Below are 26023 nucleotides of genomic sequence, written 5' to 3'. Positions count from 1 at the left end.
CTATTGTTTTGATTTTAGAGTTTTTTAAATACTGGTAGCCAGATTTTGTTCATTTTCATGGTTTCTTCCTTTCTGTTGAAGTTGTCCACATGCTTGTGGATTTCAATGGCTTCTCTGTGTAGTCTGACATGATAGCTGTTGGAATGGTCCAGCATTTCTGTGTTCTCAAATAATATACTGTGTCCAGGCTGGTTCACCAAGTGCTCTGCTATGGCTGATTTCTCTGGTTGAATTAGTCTGCAGTGCCTTTCATGTTCTTTGACTCTTGTTTGGGCGCTGTGTTTGGTGGTCCCTATGTATACTTGTCCACAGCTGCATGGTATCCGGTAGACTCCTGCAGAGGAGAGAGGATCCCTCTTGTCCTTCGCTGACCGTAGCATTTGTTGGATTTTCTTTGTGGGTCTGTAGATAGCTTGTAGGTTGTGCTTCTTCATCAGTTTGCCTATGCAGTCAGTGGTTCCCTTGATGTATGGTAAGAACACCTTTCCTCTGGGTGGATCTTTGTCTTGACTCTCATGGCTTGTTCTTGGCCTTGCAGCTCTTCTGATGTCTGTGGTGGAGTATCCATTGGCCTGTAGAGCCCAGTTTAGGTGGTTTAGTTCACCTTGGAGGTGGTGAGGTTCACAGATTCTTTGTGCACGGTCTGTCAGGGCTTTGATTGTGCTCCTTTTTTGACTTGGGTGATGGTTGGAGTTTTTATGAAGGTATCTATCTGTGTGTGTAGGTTTTCTGTAAACTGTGTGGCCCAATTGTTGATTGGGTTTGCGGATGACCAGAACATCTAGAAATGGCAGTTTTCTTTTCTTTTTCCATGGTGAATTGGATGAATTAACAGGACTTTACACAGATATATATTCTTTTCTTTCCTTAGTTTATCCATACCTCACAACCTCTGAGGATGCCTGCCATAGATGTGGGCGAAACGTTAGGAGAGAATACTTCTGGAACATGGCCACACAGCCCGAAAGACATACAACAACCCACCTCATACTATTGCCTTTTTTTGTGTGCCCAGCAGATGGCGACCAGTCCACAAACCAAGCAGAGCAAATATAAGTAAATTGTTTAGCTGCAAGGCAGCCAGCAGTGTAGTTGAGTGTTGGATTTAGCAGTACTGAGAATGTAAATACAGTAGCAGTCTTTTAGGTGGCCTCAATGATACCTTGAATCTAATTGTATCAAACTTGTGTAGCTGCATCAGCAAACAGTGACAACTAAAGAGGAAAATTTTCTCTAGCAGCTGACATATTAAGTAAGTAGAGTACACATTGCCTCAGCTTGAACTGTACAGTGGAAGCAGAATACTGCCCTTGACTGCTAAGGGGCATTGTTCAAAGCAGCAGGTACTGCGACAGCCATGGAACACAACAGGCTTATTACTGTAGACATTAATCCACACTATAAATTTGGTTCATACCATTATTCTATACAGAAGTTTGCATTTTGCATCAACATTTAAACTTTCAGGCTCTTTGTGACAAAGCAGAAACCATGCTTTTCAGCTGCACAAGCCCACGGACATTCTACATAGTTCAAATTCTTAGCTGAAGGGTATTGTCCCAGAGTGCCCCTAGGAATTTCCTCCAACTTCTTATTCTTGTCTGAATCCAAGTTTAGTCCTAATCAGCATAGACCCATCAAATAAGTATGACTGTCAGAAACACTAGCATATCAAGATTCCGTTTATTCTAATTGGGCCAAACCTCTTTTTAATATGCCTGCTCACTTTATTCCAATTGAAGAGCTTATACATTACTCCTTGCTTGAAAATCACAATCTGAGAAACAGAGGGGCCAATTAATAACTACAAATTGTTTTAGAGGTTACAAAAGGCTGCAATATAGAATCACTATATTCTTACAAAGAAGTGTCCTCAATATTAATGGAAAGAGAACACATACCTTTTTGGAAATGAGGACTTGGTTTATTTTTGGCTACACTGGGGTATACCTCAGTTGACAAACCTTTGGCAAAAGCTCCTTTTGGCAAAGTGTTTACATCTGCTCGACCTTCCATTTTCCCTTTGTCCTCTGTCTACCTGGAGATTTTTTAGCAGCCTCAGCACTGGAAAGATTGAAACAGACTCAGTATTTGGTTACAGCTATATGCTGCAGTAAACAATTAGGAGAACCTTGAGTTGGGAAATGGGATTTTATGATAGTCAATCTGCTGTATATGTTTGTGTTTGCCAACAACAGGCACAATAAACTACAGCTGCCTCTAACATTCTTTATTGAGCATGCATGAATAGCAAAACAGAAAAATCAGAAAAAAGTGTTCCACATCAGCTAAACCTAATAGACAATGTTTTTTTTTTAAACTTAGATCTCTGTATTTGCCTATCAAAATAAAAATAAAAAATAGAGTCTGGTAAAAGAAAAATCATTAAAGTGATTTATAGAAGATTCAACGTGTTTTTGTTAACTGTGACCAGATTACCTGAATCAATCTGATATGTGCACATTGTTAGTTCTGAATGAAGAGTTTGCTGAAATATGTTGAACTGCTTTTCTTGTTGTGGTGTAAGAACCCATCTCTATTATTTCCATTTATTTCTGTGTATGGTACCAGATTGCCCAGGAACACGTCTACATTTTTAACTGAGGTAGACCTATATTTCTCAGAATGGCAACAGGACTTTTTAATACTAGTTACAGCAATATTTGGATGAAGTGTGTATCCCTAAAAGCTCAGTCATCTTCCTTTCTATATCAGGTGAAATTCAACTCTGTAATCACTCTGATTAAACAAGGCTTTGCCCCCCCCCCCCAAAGATCTTGCTGTAAGTGCAACTTGATGACATTGTTCTTTGGATATTCCTCACATATTACGGTATTTCTCTTTCACCAGCAGTTTAGATAATAATCAGAAGACAGAATCTGCCAAACATAACTGTTTTTCTATTTCTATGCTCTAGCTTGGCCATCAATTAGTGCTCCTCTATTAATTCATGTACCTGGATCAATTGCTCAGTTCCATACCAATAGTATCACAACCTGTGAACAAACTTTTGTCAGTCATTATTGGAGTAAGAAATCAATTATTTGATGGTGGACAATTATTTTCTGTGGAGACATTTGAGAATGTTGCCTCTGTTATACATGTGAATTACTGTTTCTTCTAATAGTGTGGTGGACTGTTCTTATTGTCCCAGCAACAAAAATCAATACTCACACTTGGCTTTTCTCACCCCCTGAATATTTGTTGATTGGTATATAAGCAGCATAATTTATAATCTGAGTCCCCAAAGCTTTTATCAATTGAGTTGGTTTCAAAGAGACAATCAACCAGCAGAACCATGTATGTGACTTTTAAAATAGAAGGATGTTTACAGCAGGTGTATGGTCTTCCATATAAATGCAATTGCAATCATGACTTAGGGAATTTCTGGCATGGTCCCGTTTATGTTAAGCTGGCCCCTCATACACACACCAATGGGTTCTTCATGCATGTGCAAGGTGCAGTATTCAGCAATCTTGAGATTTGTTATGCCAATGATTTCCATACCTTAGGCTGAAAAAAGACATCCCTGGTTAGGAAAAAGAGCCTTTATTCCTTCCTCTGTGGTATATTTTCAGTTTTTGCAGAGCTATTCTATTCTGTATGGGCCATTTATTGACTTTGTTTCTTCAGAATCAACAAGATCAACATTAATCTTAAGACTAATAGTAAGAACTGCAATAATGTCGTCTTTGGAGTTAAATGTTCTTTTTTGCGTCAGAATAATTCCCAAGAAATTTTCAGGCTTTTCTTTTAAGTTATTACTGGAGCTTCCTTTGGCATTTTGATTTTGATCACAAGCTAGGAAGATTTCAGTCCAATTGCTCTCCCTGACTCAGATCCGAGACAGATTTTATTCTCCTTTGTTCTGTATGATGAGTCTAAGTAAGATTTCTAACTTACTGGCAAAGGGTTTTTCTTTGCTGTAGATCAAACCAAGATAGATTTTTTTAAAAATGAAGCCAGCATTTTAGAGGAAAGTGCTTGTCAAGTACATCTATTTTCTCCGGAATTACACCTGAGTTTTAGGTCACTTTGGTTGATGTTACATTCAGAATCTTAAATCATCTTTAGACTCAAGCCCATATGAACAAAACTCAGCCAGTCTGTGGGTACAGTTGGCATTAGCACCGTGGCACTTTCAAAAGCAGCTGTTACAACAGTACTACTAAAGATTTTATCTTCAGACACATCCCACAGACATCTTACTTCCCTCCCTGATCCCACTGTGTCAGGCATGCAACATCTCTTTTAACCACTCACTCCATGGAGAGCACACACACATGCACCAATCATGGGCTCACAAGGAGAACCACACATCCCTGTTCTCCCTTCCCCACCCCCTCCAGGATACATTCAGTCCACAGACAGTCCCAGGATTGCTTCACTCATGGTCCATTCGGTTTGACCGCTTCTGTGCATCTGCCATCTTCCATTTACTGGAGTGCCAGACTGGAGATGGGGCAGTCTGTCAACCTGGTGTGCAGGTGGCCATGGCCTCTTGCATCTTTTGGCGGCAATTGGCATATTTTTGCAGGATCTGACGAACATGCTCCTCTTCTTCACGCTGCAGAATACGCAGGAAATTCTGCAGCTCAGGCATGCTGAAGGCATCCCACTGCAGATGAGTACAAAAAGCAAGTAGTGATAACAGTGTGGGTACAAAAGAGCTCACATTGCAGTCAGGAATTGAGTTTCAGTTCAAAAAAGAGAGAAACAGCCCCTATAGTCATGAGAGACTCATATGTGGGATGAGATGGACAGTTAGGGAAAGATATGAAGAACAGGAAGAAAAACTAGAGATTATATTTAACATAACACAGTTGGCAACTTTATGATCCTGTAATGAAAGAACTACCCAGAACTGGCACTTTCAAACTTCCAAAAGGTTTGATTACAGAGTACCTATTAGGGCATCCCTAAACCTCTGCAGATTAAGCAATAATCTGAGTTGCTCTATCTTGTCAATATGCTCCTTAAAAATAGAATGAATCAGAAGAACACATGATAACTGTGTTCAACCCGTTATTGTTCTTTGTGTCTTATATTCACTTCCTGAGCTCTGATATTAATACCTGCTGCAAAAATTCTTAGATCAATTTCAGCAAGGTACCCTTAGACAACATCCCTGAAAAAAGAGAGGACCCAAACACCACTTGGGAGTGAGGGACAGGGAGGTTGCCAGCTGCAGCATATTCCATCTGCCACCTCTTCCTTTACTCTGAAATTCTTTCCCCACGACACTGAGTTGCATCTTTGCAGGACTGAGATGCTGCCAGCAATCTCCCAGCAGGTTCTCCAATTGGATTGAGCAAGTTCCCTTGGACTGGCAAATAAAAGTGGTACTACTATGGAGGCGGGTCTGCTAGTGAGAACACTGCTGAAGGGGATGACTCCAAAGGGAAGGAGAGTTGGCCATTGGTAGTGGCATGGGAATGAGGGCCTGTCCTGATGCTATTTTGCAGATAAGAACAATTTTATCCTGTTAGGATAAACTGCTGATAATTTCTAAGGGGAAGAAAATAAGTGTTTTTTAAAGAAGAAATATTGCTTTTAATGTTTTACAATACAGTGGAGTCCCGCTTATCCAACCTTCGCTTATCCAATGTTCTGTATTATCCAGCACAGTCTGCCTTTTAGTAGTCAATGTTTTTGTAGTCAATATTTTCAATACATTCAGATATTTTGGTGCTAAATTCGTAAATACAGTAATTACTACATAATGTTACCATGTATTGAACTGCCCTTTCTGTCAATTTGTTGTAAAACATGATGTTTTGGCGCTTAATTTGTAAAATCATAAAGTAATTTGATTTTAATAGGTTTTCCCTTAATCCCTCCTTATTATCCAACTTTTACGCTTATCCAACGTTCTGCCGGCCGGTTTATGTTGGATAAGCGAGGCTCTACTGTATATATAATATAACAGTACAACAACAATAAGGAAGGGAACTGCATTGACACCAAAAGGAAGGTGATAATGGTACTCAGGCAGCAGTCATCCAAGTTATAGACAGCCGAAGGACACACTGAAGTGAGAAATGGTTGCTCTATTCTAGGAGTACAGTTCACAATAAGGTGTCGTCATATACAAACTGTTTCTTATTCCAAATAATCTGGATAGCCATGACAGTAGTCCGCCTAGGTTGAAAGCACTGTCACTTAATGCCAGATCAGTTGATGGCAAAACTGCTGCCATTCAGAACTTGATCCTAGATTAACATACTGACCTGATATGTATTACAGAGACCTGGTTGTATGTGAAGTGCATGTATGAGTTAAAACCATGCCCTATGAGGAGCTTAGGGAGGGCTGGGTATATTTAGCTTGGGGAAGAGGTTAAGAGATGACATGAGAACCATGTTTACATATGTGAAGTATTGAGGAGGTAGCAGGCTTGTTTTCTGATGCTCCAGAGTAGTGGTTCTCAACCTGTGGGTCTCCAGATGTTTTGGCCTACAACTCCCAGAAATCCCAGCCAGTTTACCAGCTGTTAGGATTTTTGGGAATTGAAGGCCAAAACATCTGGGGACCCACAGGTTGGGAACCACTGCCCAGAGGCTGGGACATGGAGCAATAGATTCAAATGACAGGAAAAGAGATTCCACCTACAGCTTAGAAAGAACTCCCTGATGGTAAGAGCTATTTAACTGAATAAATTATTATTTATATATACTTATATATACACACTAGGAGACCAAGTGGGCGGAGCTTAGCCTTCTAACTGGCAGAAATTGGATTAAAACAACTATTGCTCTCCCTCTAATTAGGACTTTATTTTTCTTTTCTTTTTGTTGTATCAACCTAGAGCCGTGGATGATGGGTTGTGTTGTCAAATTTCGAGGTTGGGGGGCCTGTAGTTTTGTTGTTTTGTCCGCTGCCCTGATGCCATCACTCTTTTATATATATAGATATGTGAGTCTACATGGTTTTTAGGGACAGTCACCTGAAGAGAGTAAACTGTAACTTTCAAACTGTTTTATTTAAATTGTATTCCATCATTAACTGATGTTGTAAAACAATTGGAAAGAGTTCACAGAAAAAAAATCATTGCAGGAAAATTTCCACTCGACATCATTTCATATAAGCCAGTGATTCTCAACCTAGAGTGCCCAGATGTTTTTGGCCTACAACTCCCAGAAGTCCTAGCCAGTTTATCAGCTGTTAGGATTTCTGGAAGTTGAAGGCCAAAAACATCTGGGAACCCCAGGTTCAGAACCACTGATATAAGCCAATCTTGCCACTGCCCATCTCTATTTAATGAGATTTTTTAAAAGGCAGTACAATTGCTCGATAGCAGTGGGCTTTATATTATTGCCAGAAAAATCAGTAGTCACCCTCATATAAAGTAGCCTCAGATAAACCCACAATACTCATACTCACATTGACTTCTCCCGTTTCGTTCTCCTTCAGAACAAAACTCAGTGTCTTTTCACTAGGTCCAGCTAGCAGTCGAAGATGCAGAGGCTGCTCTTCATCAGAAAGTTTGCGGAGATATACTGATAGAAAAGAACATCAAAAAGAGAATTCAATCAATTTCCCTGGAGAGAACAAAACAAACCTCATCTAGTTTAGGTCAGTTCATTCTTTACCAGGAAAGAGTACTATTAACACAATAGTTTTCTAATTCCAGTTTCTTTTAGTAAGGAATGCAAGAAGAAACTGATGATCAGTAGCAGCAGTTGTGAAGGAGGTTTAACTACCCTTCCTTTTATCCTGTTTTAAAGAAAGCATAAAAGGATGAGACTAACTGTAATGAACATCTGTAATTAACAAATAATTAAAACAATAATTAAAACCTAGTCATAGAAACAGCACCACTGCTACATCTGCCAACTTTTTATAAATGAAGTCAGGACTGTATTTTCAAACACACTTGCTCTGAGTAAATTATATATCTTAGAAAATATATGAATAAATTCATTTTATGTTCTTGGCTAGAAAATGTCACTAGTCTGACTGCTCCCACCTACTTACTTACAGAAACTACTCTTTTCCATTTAATAAAACTTTGACTTCCTGGTTGTCTGTAAACAATTCTTAATAGTTTACCAAAAATGGCTTTTTGCAAGCCTGGAATAAGTTACAGTCTCCCCCACCCCATCCCCAAAATGTACCTTGATCATCTTTCTCTGTTCTCTCAAAGAGGGCAAACTTGCGAGGGTTGTCAACTACCATAAATTTCTTCAGCAAGGCCTCAATGACTTCGCTGGCACGTGTTCGAGAAATTATGTGTAAGTGCTTGACTGTGTCCTTGGGTAAGTAGAAGGAGGTACGACGTTTTACAGCTTGGCTGCGGGAGGAGCTCTTTCTGGTGTCCTGGATGGAGGGTGCCTTCTTGTTGGAAGGCACTGAGACAGGCCGTATCAGCTTTAATTGCACCTTGATAAAGCCAGTGTAGGAACCATCTTTGTTCTGTGAAAAGACAATTAAAGCCAGTTGCTCAGAAGGGGCAGAGCAAAAAATCCCTCCCAACATCAGATAGGAGGTCTTAGCAACCAAGAAGGCAAACAAAATTCAAATAAGTTCTGCAGAAGGACTCTAGATGGGCAAACTTCAATCCTCTAGGTATTTTGGACTTCAACTCCCACAATTCATAACAGCCAGTAAGCTGGTTGGGATTTCTGGGACTTGAAGTCCAAAACTCCTGGAGGGCCAAAGTTTGCCCATGCTTGCTCTAGATTATGTCTCTGGGAGAGGAAGTTTCTAAATGAGAGGTTTCACACTCATTATAATGCAATAATAATAAATTGTATTTTTTACCTGCATCTCCTAACAGCTTGAGGCAGGATGCAACAGACAAAACAAATGAACATAAAATCCAGACAACAAAATATATATATCCAAATACAGGGTACAAAGATCAATATACAGTGATAATAGAACCCAAATCTAAAACTCATGATTCAAAGTTGACTGGGTAGACGTGCTGGAAGAGATGGGTCTTTAACTGTGCCTTAAATGACAGCTCATTTATTCAGCTCTTTTGGCAAGTCATTCCATGGCATGGGGTGGCCGATGAAAAAGTCCTCTGGGTAATTGTTGTCAGTCAGCTTATGGCTGGATGGAGTAAACATCCAGCAAGGACCAAAGTGTTCTAGGCATGGATTGTATGGGAGAAGGTGATCCTGTAGTTAGCCTGAACCCAAACCATGTAGGGCTTTTAAAGATTATAACCAACATTTTGTACTTTGCCCAGAAACTAATGGGTAACCAGTTAGAACTGAGGATGCCACAAAATTAGGGACAGAACCCCATGCAACTTTTAAGGGGTTAGTTGAGAGGGAACGAAGAGACCTTAGAGGTTCAGGTGTCATGTTATTTTGATTACTGAGACTTACCAAGCTCATAAAAAGGTTGCTGTTGATTTGGCTATTATATTCTTTTATCTTCTGCTCAATTTCAGCCTGAGAAAGAATAGGCTTCTCCCAGTCGACTAGCTCATCCTGTAAAAATAACAATGTCTCTGAATTAATTTTAGAAAGCATAATGCTTGTGCATGGGTTCACAAACTCAGTCCTTTTTTTACTTCATTTTCTGAAATGCAGAATGAAAAGAATACATACTAAATTACTCTCACATTCTGATAGACCACTTTGATTCTGAAAAAAGACTGAAGAATAACTTTTGCTCTGCTATACACCAATATAGTCTACAATACAGTTCAAGTCAGTACATAGAAAAAAAGCAACTGCATCTTTCCTCGCTACAAGTTTTCCATTAAGGAGAATAAGATTAAATAAGAGAGGGGACTACCTGCCTTTTTCAGAGGACATTTCTGAACAGAGAAATGCTGAGACCTAAGTAGCTGGGATGTTACAGAACATTTTAGCTGCCCTTCCCTCTTGCCTCTGCCATTATCTGGCATGAAAAAGATGAAATACCCCACCTTTCTCCACAGAATATAAAAAAGAAATGGCTTCTGTCCTGCACTTCGAGGTTTAGTGCAATAGCAAGTACAAGGACAAAAGTCCCTCTCCTAAATTCAGTGTACATGTGTAATTATAGGAAAGGAAGGGATAATGGACCACACGTAAGATCTTGACTTACTGAAGAGACACAAACCAACACATATTTATGAATCCGTTCTTTATACAGATCTATAAAATTCTCAGCTACTGATCACAATATATTTATAGAAAGCATATGTGTGATGCACATGTGTGTCCTCTATCCAGAAAGTTTCTCTCAAAAAGATAAGCATTTGATTTTGTTGCTCAGTTATACTAATTCAATTTATTTCCAGATCCACAACTGCAACCTTGAGCCAGAAGATCTATCACACCAGTACTGGCAAAAAGTACATGTTGTGCCAAAAGAAATGACAGACCTAAGGTGAAGTCCTTATTCTAGCCCTATTCTTTAGCTCCTCAGTAAGCTCGCTGTACCAAACCAGAGTTCTTTAACAGCATTTGGATTTGCAAACAGATGACAAAAATCTTTGTCATCGTATCTGGGTGTGACATGAGAAGCTGAGATGTTCACATTGCCTTTTTTGGAGTTATGCCAACCCAGTAATATGACTGCACTTTCATCCCATGATTAAAAGGTACTAGATTGAGGATGTAAACCCTATTATTAATGGAAGGGCGACATGATATATTTATACTTTGCTTGCAAATTGCAAAACTGCAAAATGTCATCACCATTTAGGTTCCTAGAAACTTCAAAATAGGCATTCTGCTGCAAAGACAACACATACACATATATACTAGCATCATAGGTAGCATCTCAGTGACATGGGTTTTCAGAACGTTGCAAACAGGATTCTTGGCAGGATAGGACTAACACTAAACCTCAAGCTCGTACAGTGTATCACTAACACTACATCAGGATACAGAAAAGACAATCATAGTACTTTTGAGACAGTTGCAGGATTTAATGTCCTGTTTTGTCCCTAGGACTCTTTATTCAGTTTAAAATCCTAAATGCTCCAGAATATACAGAAATGGAAGTAAATCCTTTCTAAACGTTTTCAGGGGTACAACTGTAAACTATGTGATACAGCTATTCTACTTTTTTTTTACTTCAAAACATAATAAGCTATTATTATTTTTGAGGTACACTACACATCCAATTTAAGGACATCAATTTTTTCCAATGGGTTATTCTGTGCCCATGAACAGTGATGGCATTTCCAAGAGACATCTAGTTAATTCTGATTGTCAATGGTCTGCTTTGCAAGTAAGTGTAAAATGAATATTTGATCCATCTGTTTTTAAAAGATAAAAGGCAATGAGAAGAGCACTGCACAACACACTAACACATTAAACAGGAACACTGCAGCTCTTGTGAGGTGCAGTCCTTACAGAATTACATGAACCTTCCCACATGAATAACAGAAAACCAGTTTCTCTTCCAGAGCTTTTCAGCAGAAATGTATTACTCCCGGTTGCATCAGCCTGCTTTCCTGTTGATGTCACTCTCTTTGCTGGGGGGAGGGAGGTTATGGGGAAATCCGAGTGAGATCACCAAAAACCAATCAGAATTCTTCAGGGATTACTGGAAACCACTTCCTTTCCCATCACAAGAATAACCACACAAGCAAGGGGAAATGGGAGAGACTGATTTCCAAGACCCAAGAGATGCCTTTTCAAATGAAGCATTTGATACAAACAAGGCATGATACAGCAGCAGTCATGTTAACAAGCATCTGCAGGAGTTAGACACCAAGGCAACTGTAACAAAGTACTGAATTTCTCCCTAACCAAAGGCAGTGTGGTGTATTTTACTTCTCTGATAAATTTGGATGTGACCGTCCTAGATTAAAACAGCAGCAATTACTCTGGGTAACTCAAACTCAACCCCACCACCCCAAATCTGCTGCCGTTGAGATGTGCCTTCAAGTCATTTATAATAATAATAATAATAATAACTTTATTTTTATACCCCGCCCCATCTCCCCGAAGGGACTCGGGGCGGCTTACATGGGGCCTTGCCCGATAAAACAATCAAATATCAAAACACAGCAATAAAATAGTTATCCAATAAAAACATCAATTACAGTAAAAAACAATCGTTAAAATCAACAAAAACATACAATATTAACACTGGAGACTAATTCATAGAACCCAGGCAACGTGCAACATGTGCCGAAATGGGCCGAAATGGGGAAGGTAATTTCACAGTTAAAATGGACAAAGTGCAATATAGCATTGGCAACACCTCAAGAATGGGGCTATTATAAAATGGGCAGATCGATCAGTCCAACACCAGATTAAGTATCAAAGGCCTTTTGAAAGAGCCAGGTTTTTAAGCTCCTACGGAAGGAGAGGAGGGTGGGGGCCTGCCTGATCTCTCTAGGAAGCGAGTTCCAAAGCCGGGGGGCCACGACGGAGAAGGCCCTCTCTCTCGTCCCCACCAACCGCGACTGCGAGGGTGGTGGGAGCGAGAGGAGGGCCTCCCCCGACGAGCGAAGAGAACGTGCGGGTTCGTAGGGGGAGATGCGGTCTCTAAGGTAGGTGGGTCCCAAACCGTTTAGGGCTTTGTAGGTGATAACCTGCACCTTGAATTGGGCCCGGAAAGTAAACGGCAGCCAGTGGAGCTCCTTAAACAGAGGCGTTGAACGTGCCCTGTAATTCGCTCCAGTTAGAAGCCTGGCTGCCGATCGCTGTACTAGTTGTAATTTCCGGGCCGTCTTCAAAGGCAGCCCCACGTAGAGTGCATTGCAATAGTCCAGTCTAGAGGTAACTAATTTCTAACTCATGGGGACCCTAAGACAAATAAATCTATCATGAAGTTTGTTCAGGGAGAGAGGGTTTGCCATTGCCTCTCTCTGGGGGGGGGGGGGGGGGGAGGTAAGAGGGTGTGACATGCCCAAGGTACAAATACTCATTGTGTATTCATTGTGTGTATTCATGGCTAAGCAGGAATTCAAACCCTGGTCTCCAGACAACAAAGTTGATCGCAGTCCCTCCAAAAAAAAAAAAAAAAGGATGGGATAAAAATCTTACAAGCAATATAAATAAATGTAGTTGGAGACAAGGATTTTTCATTTGTTATTAAGGCAATGACCATGTTTGTTTAACAAGTTATTGTTTGTTTCAATATGTTAATGTTACCTTTCTACAGAAATCATCAAAATACTAATAAAAAGTTGAATACAAAATACCAGTATAGGTAGAAAATACCATAACTGGTACTGAACATTTATAACATTTTTGAAATTTGGGAAGACAAAAAAATTCTTAATCTTCATTGTCATTAAAAAGTTTATTTTTATTTTTGTTGGTACCAAGTGATTCTCCTTAAAAAAGGAGTTCACCAGAAAAGATGCCACAACCTAAAAATCCTTTCTTTTTCCATTCTCCTTCGTCCCATTTGAAGAAATGAGGAAGGTTTCCAAAGCACAGTGCCAATTTTAATACTACATTTTGGAGTAAAGGTGCTTGGGTCATCTTTCAAAATACATTTGATTAGCTATGATTCAATACCTATGGTTGAGAATGGTCATGAGACAACACTCAAGGGAGAATGATTTAGAGAGGTGCACTGAGTTTAAGAGAAACATGCTGTTCCCATCCTGTTGGAAAAATGTCATTTTGCACTGCCTAAGTCTCTATGGTTAGATAGGAAGCCTTGAAAAGAGTTAGGGACACCTTCCCCAGTTCCATGCATGCTTTGAATAGGCTTCACTGTTGTTTCCTCTTTCCTGTCCTGTTTAGGTCAACCCACCCTTTGATGCTTTAGAAATGTGATCTCTCCTAGGGTTGATGTAACTTCCCCAATTTGGCCTTTGGAATGTTTATGGCCCTAGAGAAGAAGAAACCCATGAGGTTGGTCGCCATTAGTTCTTCCTGCTTTGTTCCAGAGAGAGGACGCACCTTGCCCGCTCTTGTAGTCAAGATGTAGCTATCTAGATCTTTGTTATTTTGATCCGTCCATGTGTATTAGATCAGATTACATAAGCTAGTTAGCTCCAAACCTTTTCTATCTATCAATGGATTTCTTTTTACCTCAATAAATGCTTTTAAACTTTAAAGCTAACTTTGTGGTCCTTCGCCATCCTGAAGAACACACAAAGGCTTTCCTAAACTCACACCGCGTAAGTCTCACTGCTGCATTTACTCTGCTATTTTAATGGGAATTTACCTCATAAAGGGGGTGATTTGAGCTTAACGGCTCATCAATTCCCAACACCTGCATCCTATGCAACATAAAGATTCCACTTTCTCTCCTCTTCGGACAGTAATAAATGCATATGGAGACATCAGCAGATTATAACCATTTAAGCAAAACTACACACAATAATAAATCACTGGATATTTCATGAATTATCTAAAGAGGCTCCTTTGCTGTTTTACACTAAATGGTACTTCCTACAGCAAGAGAGGAGACATTTCTGTGGAGAAAGGGTGCTGAGCTTTATTGCAGAACAAGAAGAAGCCTGGCTTTTCTCCATTCCCGTCTTCAATATATATTCCCTGAAGGTTGTGGTGGCTTTGTTCTCTCATTTTATGCTAGCCTTCAGTTTATGAGCCACAGATTAATATCTCTGTACAGGCAGTTCTGTGGAAAAAATATTTTTAATAGTAGTCTGTCCTTCATCACTCTGCAAAAGTCCCAGAAGTCCAGTGACATCTACAACATGGGTGGACTGTGAAAAACTGGGTGTGTTGTGGTAAGCAACCTTTCCTATGAATAAAGATGTGACCCAACGAACTAAATGGGAAGTTCTTATATCCTGTGGAAAAGAACAAGAGGAAATCTGCAAGGGTGGGACAAACAAAAGGGAAAGATGGCTCTAGACAGAATGGGAAGGGCTCCTCCCTCTCCTGTTCTCAAGCCTAGCAAGGCAGGGACATACGCATCCTGTTTACAAAATGGAGAACTGTTTCGCAGGCCCAAACTCCAAATAAAAACAATGCAGAATTTATTTTTTGAAGACACTCATGGCTGGTGTTACGATGCAGTCATTGACAACATTATATGACAAATATCAATACTGTCTAAAGCAGTGCTTCTCAGCCTGAGGTACAGGTACCAACGAAGTTCTATTTTCCAATGTGCCGGTGTCCAACACTGTATTTGTGCCTACTGGCTGAAATTTTTTTTCTTTCCTGGAAGTCATGCATGAACCAGCTCTGGTCCATGGACCATAACTTTGGGTAGCAATAGTCCAAAGAGAAGAAAATCAACCTGGACATAGCTTATGCTAGCACAAGATTCCAATGGCAAATAGAACTACCTTGAAGATTGATTTCTAAAACTTCATTTAGTCTCAAATGCAGTTCCTAGACAACTCACTGGGACTAACTTTAGGGAGCATATACTGCTGTTCTTGAAAATCCTGGTCAATTTCTGAGCACAATTCCAACTGCAGGTGCTTACCTTTAAAATATTGTGTATCTTGACAACTGGACACCCGAAGGGTCACCCTGATCACAAGAACCTGACTATGCACTGAGATCAATGTCAGGGACCCTTCTTTATGTGCTCTTGAAAGTCAGATAGAAGGCAGCCAAAGAAAGCATGTTTGCAGCTGTATTGACAATATCTACAGCATTATTAACAAGGAGGCCTGACTTGCATCCTTCCTGGGTTTTTTCAGACCAGAGAAAATCACTTCATTTTTCCCAAGCCTTTTAAAATGCCATCAAAAATAGCATAATTATATTGCTGTAATTGATGATCTCATGTTTTTGATGTTTCTGCTATTAAATATAAGGTCTCTGGTTGACGATCATGAACATTATTTTATTTAGACATTTTATTGTTTTTTAAAAGCAATGGCTTGGGTCTGTTTAAAACTGGAGTCCTTCCAAAACACGTGGTATTGATGTACATTAATTCACGGGCTTGAATGTAGCATACATTAAAGCAGGTGAAAGGCTTATAGGAAAGGAGATAAGCAATCTTTATGATCAAACTGAGCTTATGTGTGCTGCCCACTCTGCCTCATCTCTGCAAAAAGAAAGAACCCCTTAGCATGTACCAGTAGTTTGATTCCTGGTGGACTATTAGAGTTAGCATTCTCTGCCAGTGCATAGGAACATGGGGTTACCAGAAATCTTTCCACTTAAAAAAGTCCTTGTTTCATTCAGAGCAGAGCAGAGAGCTTGGTAATTACTGAAATATAATCTGATATGGGGTCTTAGCTCAGGGAAGCTCCATTTTCATGGTTTCATTTTCTTAGAGCACTTATGTGGCATATGTGGCTCTTTTGCAAAGATAGAACAAGGAAGATGGCCACTGCTTAGCAAATGTAGTAATGAAGTATACATGCAGGCAGAAAGAACTAGAATAACAGAATCAGAATTGGAAGAGATCCCAAGGACCATCCAATTTAACTCCCTGCCATGAAGGAATACACAATCAAACAATCCTCAATATATGGCCATTCAGTCTCTGCTTAAAAGAGCAAAAGCCTAAAATATTTTTTGGGGGTTTGAATTGGTGAAGTACTTTAAAGATCTAAATTAAAAACAGAGTATTATATTAAACAGCTGCTGACGGAAATGCTAGCAGACAACCCGTGCTAATTACAAAGTTCTGTTCTTTTGATACCAATGTTGAAAAAAGAAAAATGGAACTCTATTTTTACTGAGATGTGCAAAAGCATCTCCCCAAGAGCCTTGCTAGATCAGACCACAGCACCATCTAGTCCTATATGCTTATTTCCTACAAAGGCCAAACCAATGCCTCTGGGAAGGTCATGAGACAGTAATGAGGTAATAGCACTCTCCCTCTCATTTCTCCCTAGGAAACGAATGGTGTCTTCCACGCTAGCGGAGACCCATAAACATGATTAATTGACTAGAAAGGCTGGTAAGCAAACATGGAATGAAACTGATCTTATTTTCATTACTGTATACCACAAAATATTAACACTAACCTGAAAGACACTATTATTATTGTTCCTGTTGTTATTACTCCTGCTTTTTACCAGATTACAATTTAAAAGAATACAATCAAAACATACAAAAAGTGTATTTTATGCCATATGGCAATTATAACCCCTACAATTTATTTGAGTTATAAGCTCTTGTGCTGTGTCTTGATAAAAGGTGGTTGTCGTTTATTCATTCAGTCGCTTCCGACTCTTCGTGATCTCATGGACCAGCCCATGCCAGAGCTCCCTGTCAGCCATCACTATCCCTATCTCCTTCAAAGTCAAGCCAGTCACTTCAAGGATACCATTCATCCATCTTGCGCTTGGTAGCCCCTCTTTCTTTTTCCTTCCATTGATCAAGGGAGTTTGCTCATACTGTATTAACAAACCTCTAAATAGTAGATTTCCAGCAACCTCATTTACGGTGTGACTCATTGGGACCTGGTTTTAAAGTGTTGGTGTGAAACTCTAACAAGCGTAGGGTTTTTAAAATCAATCAAACAATTTGTATTTCATTTTTAATGAAACCACCTTGAGTTGTGCACTGGGGGAAAGACTAGGAAATTAGCTTCCGTAATTTGTTTTAAACACTTGCACTGAATGACTTCTGGAAATTTTCTGACTCCAGGAATGAGGAAGTATTTCAGGTGATAAAAAATGTCCCATTTTCAAAGCGTTTGGCATTTTCTCCACCAAACCTTTTCTTCCTTCTCTTTTTTTGCTCCTGCCCTTAAGCTTATCTGATATAGATAGACTTATGAGTATAGTGAACAGTATTTCATCACATTCAAATACCAAGAGCCAGAAAACACATGTTCACATGAGGCAGAATATTTTGAGACATTGATAGATTTCCATTTCTGCAAAAACAAATATTGAAAGCAACATAATTTATGTCAAAATACTTCCAATGGGGAAAAAAACACCCACTGTCAATCCTCAAAACAGGAAACTGAGATAAACTCAAATTTATTTACTTAAAGATCTTGCTTTAATGGTATCACAGAATTTTTTTTAATCTCGGTAACAATTTTAGACGTATCTGTAATAACTCAAGCCCCTAAAACTAAGTTCATCCTCTTATGATACAGCATGGATCTCTATCAAATTCTCTGCTATCCTGAAATAAAACCTTCTGTCCAGCACTACAATTACCCAAGTGATCACATGGACAGAAATGCATAAAAAAGGAAATGAGAAAAGTTCAACCCCTATATCCCATACTTGGACCTCCCTTGGCAGATAGGAAGAGACCTGTAACAGAGACCCAGAAAGTGAGCTAACCATTGTGCTATTTTCTTTTTACTGAAGTCCTTGTAAGACTGCATCCACCACAAACAGTCTTGGTAGTCCAGGAAAATGTACTGGATGCAGCCTAAGACCCAACAGGGATGATAGTCTACAGCAGTGGTTCTCAACCTGGTAAACTGGCTGGGATTTCTGGAAGTTGTAGGCCAAAGCACCTGGGGACCAACAGGTTGAGAACCACTGGTCTAGAGGATATTTTCAGTTTATTTTTCAACAGACTTGTTGTTCCTAAAGGGAAAGAATGCTACTTGAATAATTGAGAAATCTAAAACTGTCTAGGGAGGGAAAGTCACCCTGATCCCATGGCTAAAGACACAGATGAATAGAGCAATTGTGATGTTGTGTTACTCCTGTCAAGCTGCATTTTCTACGTTCCATCACAAGAATTCCAGATTTATCACCTTTATCATGCAGAATCAAACTATATGTATCTCTTCTGGATTTGAAAACAGCAAATAATACTGCTTTGAAAATAACAAACCATTTTTCAACGCCAAAATATAAACCTAGTCAATGTACATCGGAACCAAATTTATTTATCTGAGATTAATCTGAATGGGTTTTGGGAGAAAGTCAGAAATCAAATAAATAAATTCCAAAACTTCTGGACCACTTCATGCTCAACATGTATGAGATAAAGTTGCCAACTTCTTCCTAGTTACATCTTGACATTACCAGATACGTTTTACTGCTAATTACCAACTTCTCTCCTCTTTCACATTTTTTCTTCTGTCTGTTCTGCTCTTATCAGATGCAATAAATTGTATTACAACTCTGCTCTCTCATCTTTAATCACTGGTGATTCATATCCTTCTGCTCTATTTCTCTAAAAATATGACTCCTCAAAGGTCTGCTAGATCTACATCATTCCCAAGTTAGACACATTTGGGCCTCATGAGCAAGAGCCTTTTCAGCCGCTGATTTCAATGAACCTTCCCTGTCATATATATATCAAGGTCTGCAAGCTAAGATAGAATTAAGTTTTACTTAATTTAAGGGAAAACAACATTGTTTGGCTTTGTATCTACTAGGGCAGTGGTTCTCAAACTGTGCTCCACGGAGCCCTTGGGGTTCCATGAAATGCTCAGAAGCTCCACGGGTGCCCCACCTCCTTCCCACCATTCTGTCACCCCTGGCCCATGGCTTCTCTTCCTTTACTTCCTGATATAGTATTTTGGGGCTAGCAACCGTTGTAGCATGCTGGCCACGTGGTCCTAGCGACCACGTGGCATCCACATGAAGCAGCCCTTGCAGCATGAGGAGCCATTGCTGCTGCTGACGAGGATATTGAGTGACCCGCTGCTGCCAAAATTGCCACTGCCAAGAAGAGGAAGGTGGATGAGCCCCCCCCCCCCGGCCAAATGTGCCTGGAGTTTCTGTTATCATCATCATCATCATCATCATTACAAAGGCTGGACAGCCATCTGTTGGGGGTGCTTTGATTGTGTTTTATCCTGCAAGGCAGAAGGGGACTGGACTGGATGGTCCCTGGAATCTCTGTTGCTGCTGTTGTTATTTATTATCTTTTATACAAAGGCTGGATAGTAGGCTTGCTCAAATAATTCGTTTTCCCCGTTAACCGTTATTAATTCGTTATTTTCGTTTGTTTTGAAGCAATTTTGAAGCATTGGTTGTCCACACGTCTGGATATCGCGGTTTCGAATCGCGAGAGGCCGTTTTTCGTTATGTCGTCGTTTTTTTCGTTAGGAAAAAAAAGCTTTTGCAAAAAAAAAAAAAAGCCACCCGAAAGGTGGCTACTCTCTGCGGGCTTCCAGGTGCCCCCCACGGACCCATACACTTTGCCGCCTTCCCCGGCAGCCGGAAAGGCCGCGGAGGCTCCAGGCGGCCGCTGCACATCCAGGCCTCAATTTCCGCCCTTCCCCAACAGCCGACATACATACACACGCACACGCACACACACATCTCCATATCCATGTACACCCGCCCTCCTCCGCTACCTCCTCGCCCCTTCCCGGGAGGGCATCTCTTTCCTGGGACGGCGTCCTATGTGAGGCCAGTGCTTGGCGCCTGGCTAGGCCTCGCCTCCCTTCTCAGGCAGCAGGCCCAGCCAAACCCTTCCTCCACCTTTCCCTCCTGCAAAGGGCAGCCGCTCGGAAGCCCAAGGCAGCAGGATGGCGACAGAGGAAAACCACCCTCTGTGGCTGTGCTCCGACCTCAGCCAGCAAAACATTCTGGACTCCAACTCCCAGAAACGCTTGCAAGCTTCTTCAATGGCTATGAATTCTGGGAGTTGAAGACCCAAGCGGTTTCCAGCAATGCCAATGGATGGCGTTCGGGACTCCAACTCCCAGAAACCCTCGTGGATGGTTCAAAGACCAGGGATTCTGGGAGATGAAGTCCACGGTACCGGTTGAAAAGGCCATTGGCCAGGCGCCAAGGGAAAAAGGACGGCAAAAACAAAGTCACCCTCCTTTTCTATATGACTGGCCTTCATGGTCTCTCAATTAGCAATAATAATAATAATCTGTGGAAGGTCCAGGGTGGGAGAAAGAACTCTTGTCTGTGGGAGGCAAGTGTGAATGTTGCAATTGGTCACCTTGATTAGCACTGAATAGCCTTGCAGCTTCAAAGCCTGGCTGCTTCCTACCTGGGGGAATCCTTTGTTGGGAGGTATTAGCTGGCCCTGATTGTTTCCTGTCTGGAATTCCCATTTTCTGGGTGTTGTTCTTTTACTGTCCTGATTTTAGCTTTTCTGTAGCTAAAAATGCATATAAAATTGATTCTATAGGGAGGATAAATGATTGGATTTCAACTCCTACAGCTTAGCTTTCTCTGCCAATAATGGTACCATATCAAACTAAACCTCCCAAGATTCTGTAGCAGTGAGCCATCTTGGATATTGTAAGGGATTTTTTTATTATTATTATTAGACCTTGCTCCCAGGAAGGTGCCTTCGCTGTGACTCCCAACTTATCTATCTACCTTTCCACATATTCTCCACATTGTGTGTATGTGTATGTATATTATATATACATGAGCCCCGATGGCGAAGTGTGTTAAAGCACTGAGCTGCTGAACTTGCAGACCGAAAGGTCCCAGGTTCAAATCCCGGGAGCAGAGTGAGTGCCCGCTGTTAGCTCCAGCTTCTGCCAACCTAGCAGCTTGAAAACATGCCAATGTGAGTAGACCAATAGGTACCGCTCTGGCGGGAAGGTAATGGCACTCCATGTAGTCATGCTGGCCACATGACCTTGGAGGTGTCTATGGACAACACTGGCTCTTGGGCTTAGAAATGGAGATGAGCACCAACCCCCAGAGTCAGACATGACTGAACTTAACGTCAAGGGATACCTTTACCTTTACCTATACACACACACACACACACACACACATTATGCAGGGACTATATATATATTATATATATACACAGTATATATCACACACACACCAATTTAACAAAGTTTCAGCCACAAAAACAAAGTTTCTGAAGTAGAACAATGACTTTCACAGTAAAGACAACCCAATTTAACAGGAAATAAGACTTTCAAACCAGGAACAGATTTCTGCAATTATTAAAAAATGGTTTATTATAAAAGCTATGAAAATTCGCCAAAAATCAGAGGATAAGGGAAACGTTCCAAATTTTGGTGAGCTATCAGTGTTAAATGTGTTCTACCACTGTACCAAGTTGGAAGAAGATCACTCAAAAAATGAGGGTGGGAGAGTCCTGTAAAGTCCTCTCCCTCTGTGCTGTTTTTGGGAATTGCGCATGCGCGTCCGCCATTAACGAATTAATTTAGAAAATAACGAATTTTCGTTAATTTCAAATTTTTTGGGGGGCCAAATTCGGAAATACCATCAGAAACGAAAAGCTGCCCCCCTCTAGTTTTGAAACGAGTTTAGAATCAAATTTTTCGTGGATCGATCAAGCCTACTGGATAGCTATCTGTTGAGGGTGCTTTGATTGTGTTTTTCCTGCATAGCAGAAGGGGGTTGGACTAGATGGCCCAGGGGGGTCTTCCACTGAAATATTGTTAAATTTATGTTAGTTACATTTTTCCTCATTTTAAATATTGTTGGGAGGTTTTTTTGGCACTGTGTGAATTAGCTCTCACACACTTCACTCACCTGCCACTGGCCTGGCCTATGTCTGAAACACACACATATATATTTCTTGGGAATCCACGAGAAACATTTGCTTCAAAAAGGACTCAGTGGTTGAAAAGGTTTGAGAAACCCTGCACTAAATAATGCTCTAACAGCTATCACTATTCAGACAAGTCCAGACTGCCTTGGCTCCATCTTGCACCTGCATGTTTACACCTACACTTGCCTTGATTCCTTAGGCAAGTTCAGTTATTCCCGATAATACAATAGTAACAACTAGTATTTTTTCTTCCCTGGCAATGAACACCTAGTAGCAGAGAGAGAAAAAAAATTGAATGAATTGCTCTATATTTTCATATTTTTATAGGAATTTTTAACAAGACATGCTACCGCCTTACTTAGGCAGTAGCATGAATCATTGGGGATTGGATCAACAATGTAAGAGTGAATTTCAACATCACAATGTGATATGACACATCCCAAGCATCTATAATTGCCAGGAAATAGAATCCATAATCAGACAATCACTGATTATACATGCTTAAGATTAACAGGCGAATATTTACCGTCCATGCCATTCATTCTTCATGAGGATAAGTGAAGTGCTAAACTTCAGCATGATTGTAGTGAGAACAAAACCCCATTACGTAATTCTGAGATTGGATAGCCTGGGTCAGATAACCTAGAGAGTTTAGTATTACAATGTATTCACATGAATACTGGCCACATCATTTCACTTATCAAAACAATAGTAATAACATTGAAATCCTCTGTGGCAGTCACTTTCTCCTTAAATAATGTCAAGAGTACAAATCTGGCAGAAGAAAGGGAAAACAACAGATTTAGAAATAAAATGTATGTATGTAGATTTTATTCTATGTCTGTATGAATCTGGCCTAGATTGTTATTTGCTCTGAATTATTTTTTCAGGACCTTGAGTGAATTTAAATGCAACAAAACCTGTTATGAAAACTGCATAATACATAACTGAGCAAGCAGTTCCTGTATCCATGTGGATACATTCTAGGCAGCTTTAAGCTCATGCGCCTTTCCCTTAAGTAGAAATGGTAACCAAGCCTCTTCTCTAGCATAAAGTAACTAATGTAAAATATTGTATATTGTATTTTATGACTGTTTTAACTGTTTTAACATTTTAGTTCATTGTATAACAGTGTAACGGCATCAATTGCCACTTGTAAGCCGCCCTGAGTCCCCTCGGGTGAGAAGGGCGGGGTATAAATAATTGAAATAAATAAACTGAAATAAAATGATATCATTTTAATACATGTTAATACGTACCGATAACTGAATTTTCAAACATCTAATTTTGCAGAAGGAAATCTGAGAACCAAAGGTAATGTGAAATTATGTTCTACATCCAAATCCTTGGAAGAATCAAGATATAAAATCAATTTCTATTTTCTTCACATGAATTTATCCTCTTTCCTGCTAACTAACATAAGCAGGGCCCTCTTCCATATACTGCTCATGTATAATTTCTAAATCATTTACTTACTATGCTGCCAACATTTTTAAAACTTTCCAAATGAGTGAAAGGCACTGGCAAGTCATGGTGGCAGCAAGTCAAGGATTCTTGTGGAGATCCAAGTATTATTTAGCTCTTGAGCTGCTATCTTTGGAAAATGGTAAAAGATACAACACACCTTGAATTAAGCCAGGATGTAGAAATAACTTCGGGAACTTTTACATACAAACTGAAGGCAATATTTTATAACTATCACCAACATGGATGATAGTTATGTTAGTTGCTTTGTCATCACATTGAAGCATCATACAGTAATTCCATTTTGTCCTCAAATGACCATTCATTCCTTTCGAATGAAGTGTGCTAATCTGCCACAGTGGTTTAAGGCCTTCCGGCTGTAGACAATCTTCCTTTTAAAGACATAATCCCACACCTGTTGTTTCTATTAGGCCTCCTTTCCCAAGTGTGTCTCCTACTAGTGTTTCTGGGTGATGACACATTAATGGGCATGCACAGGCAACTTTTTCCCTTTGAGCTTACTGTTAGAAACAAAATGACAGGTGATAGTTATCCAGCAAAGTTAGTATTAACCTGCATTTCTTTTTATTCATACCATCCCCACCCTAAGTAGCTTAAAGCATTGTTATCTCTGTGAAGTCCTGCCAACAGCAACAGTCCAGCCATTTCTCCCAAATCTACTACCTAATCCTCCCTTTTCAAAGGAAATTGGTATACCAATTTGGATTCTGTTCACACAATCTAAAAAGACTACATAATTTTGTTTATTGTTGCCTGCTGTTTTGGCACTTTTATTTTTGGACTTAGTTACTTCTGTCAAACTGCTACTTCATGTGAGTTCTTACCCCCCAAATGTCAAGTGCGCTTAACCACATTCTTAATACCTCCCCCAAAAGGAAACAAGTCAAACTGAGTTAAGACAAACTGAGTATTTCTAAACCAGCTTTATGACTATGGAAAATAACTCATCCTTCTATCGTATTATTCTTATTCATTTCCAAGTTTTTGTTTTCCTGGGCTGTTCTCCAGTTAAATTTGGCATTTATTAACAGGAACTTGTTAGCCCTGTTGTTGCTGTGTGCATTGAAGTCATTTCCAACTTATGGCGACCCATCATAGGATTTGTGTTGTTGTAGGCGTTCATGGCCATGTTCCAGAAGCATTTTCTTCTGGCATTTCTCCCACATCTATGGCAGGCATTCTCAGAGGTGTGAGGTCTGTTGGAAACTAGGAAAGTGGGGTTTATATATATCTGTGGAAAGTCCAGGTTGGGAGAAAGGACATATTGTCTGTTTGAAGCAAGTGTGAATGTTGCAACAAACCTGAGGATGCCTGCCATAGATGTGGGCGAAACGCCAGGAGAGAATGCTCTGGAACATGGCCATACAGCCCAGAAATCTCACAGCAACCCATCACAGGATTTTTTTGAAAGATTTTTCATTGTGGTGTTGTTTGCCTTCCTCTCGCCCAAGGGCATCCAGTGGGTAGCCATGGCCCTGCAGGGATTTGAACTTGGGTCTCAAGTCATAGTCGAATGCTCAAGCCACTAAACCATGCTGAGTCTATTTAGCGACCCTCAGGTGGTGCAGCAGGTTATACTGCTGCTGACCTGCAGAACTTGCTGACTGAAAGGTTGGCAGTTCAAATGCGGGGAGCAGGCTGAGCTTCCGCTGTCAGCCCCAGCTTATGCCAACCTAGCAGTTTGAAAACATGCAAATAAGAGTAGATCAATAGGAACAGCTCCAGCAGGAAGGTAACAGCGCTCCATGCAGTCATGCCGGCCACATGACCTTGAAGGTGTCTATAAACAATGCCAGTGCTTTAAAGAAATGTGTTAGTCACGCCGGGTGTGAGAAAAGGACAGCAAATAAATAAATACTGAATTTTCACCAACTTTTACCTGAAAAAGCTGATACAGAAAAGAGAAAAGTGGGGATGGTTTGAAATACACTGCAGGTATGGTACCTTGCCAATGGAGAAATTAAGGAGCCAGGATTGATATCCTCACCCTTTGTGGGAGCTGATCCAGTTCCCAGTAAGGTGTAGACCAGGCATGGGCAAACTTTGGCCCCCCAGGTGTTTTGGACTCCAACTCCCACAAGTCTTAACAGCCCACTGGCTGGGTTGCTGTATGGCCATGTTCCAGAAGCCTTCTCTTCTGATGTTTCACCTGCATCTATGGCAGGCATCTTCAGAGGTTGTGAGGTCTGTTGGAAACTAGGCAAGTGAGGTTTATATATCTGTGGAAAGTCCAGGGTGGGAGAAACTACTTTTGTCTGTTGGAGGCAAGTGTGAATGTTGTAACTGATCAT

The 26023-nt window shown here is 40.4% G+C and overlaps 1 protein-coding gene across 2 annotated transcripts in view; it reads right to left on the bottom strand.

Annotated features, from left to right (window-relative positions):
• Positions 1-2215: 2215 nt before the first annotated feature.
• rassf1 (Ras association domain family member 1) overlaps positions 2216-26023 on the bottom strand; it is a 41146-nt gene continuing 17338 nt past the window's right edge. For both annotated transcript variants that reach the window (XM_008105045.3, XM_008105046.3), the window contains 4 exons: positions 9342-9446; positions 8118-8415; positions 7384-7499; positions 2216-4618 (listed from right to left, as the gene is read on the bottom strand). In XM_008105045.3, the coding sequence (XP_008103252.1) occupies positions 4472-4618; positions 7384-7499; positions 8118-8415; positions 9342-9446 (666 nt within the window). In that variant the 3' untranslated portion in view covers positions 2216-4471. The remainder of the gene's footprint in view (positions 4619-7383; positions 7500-8117; positions 8416-9341; positions 9447-26023) is intronic.

This window comes from Anolis carolinensis, chromosome 2, assembly GCF_035594765.1.
Source record: "Anolis carolinensis isolate JA03-04 chromosome 2, rAnoCar3.1.pri, whole genome shotgun sequence".
NCBI classification, from domain to species: domain Eukaryota; kingdom Metazoa; phylum Chordata; class Lepidosauria; order Squamata; family Dactyloidae; genus Anolis; species Anolis carolinensis.
This window is presented reverse-complemented; position numbering and strand designations above follow the sequence as displayed.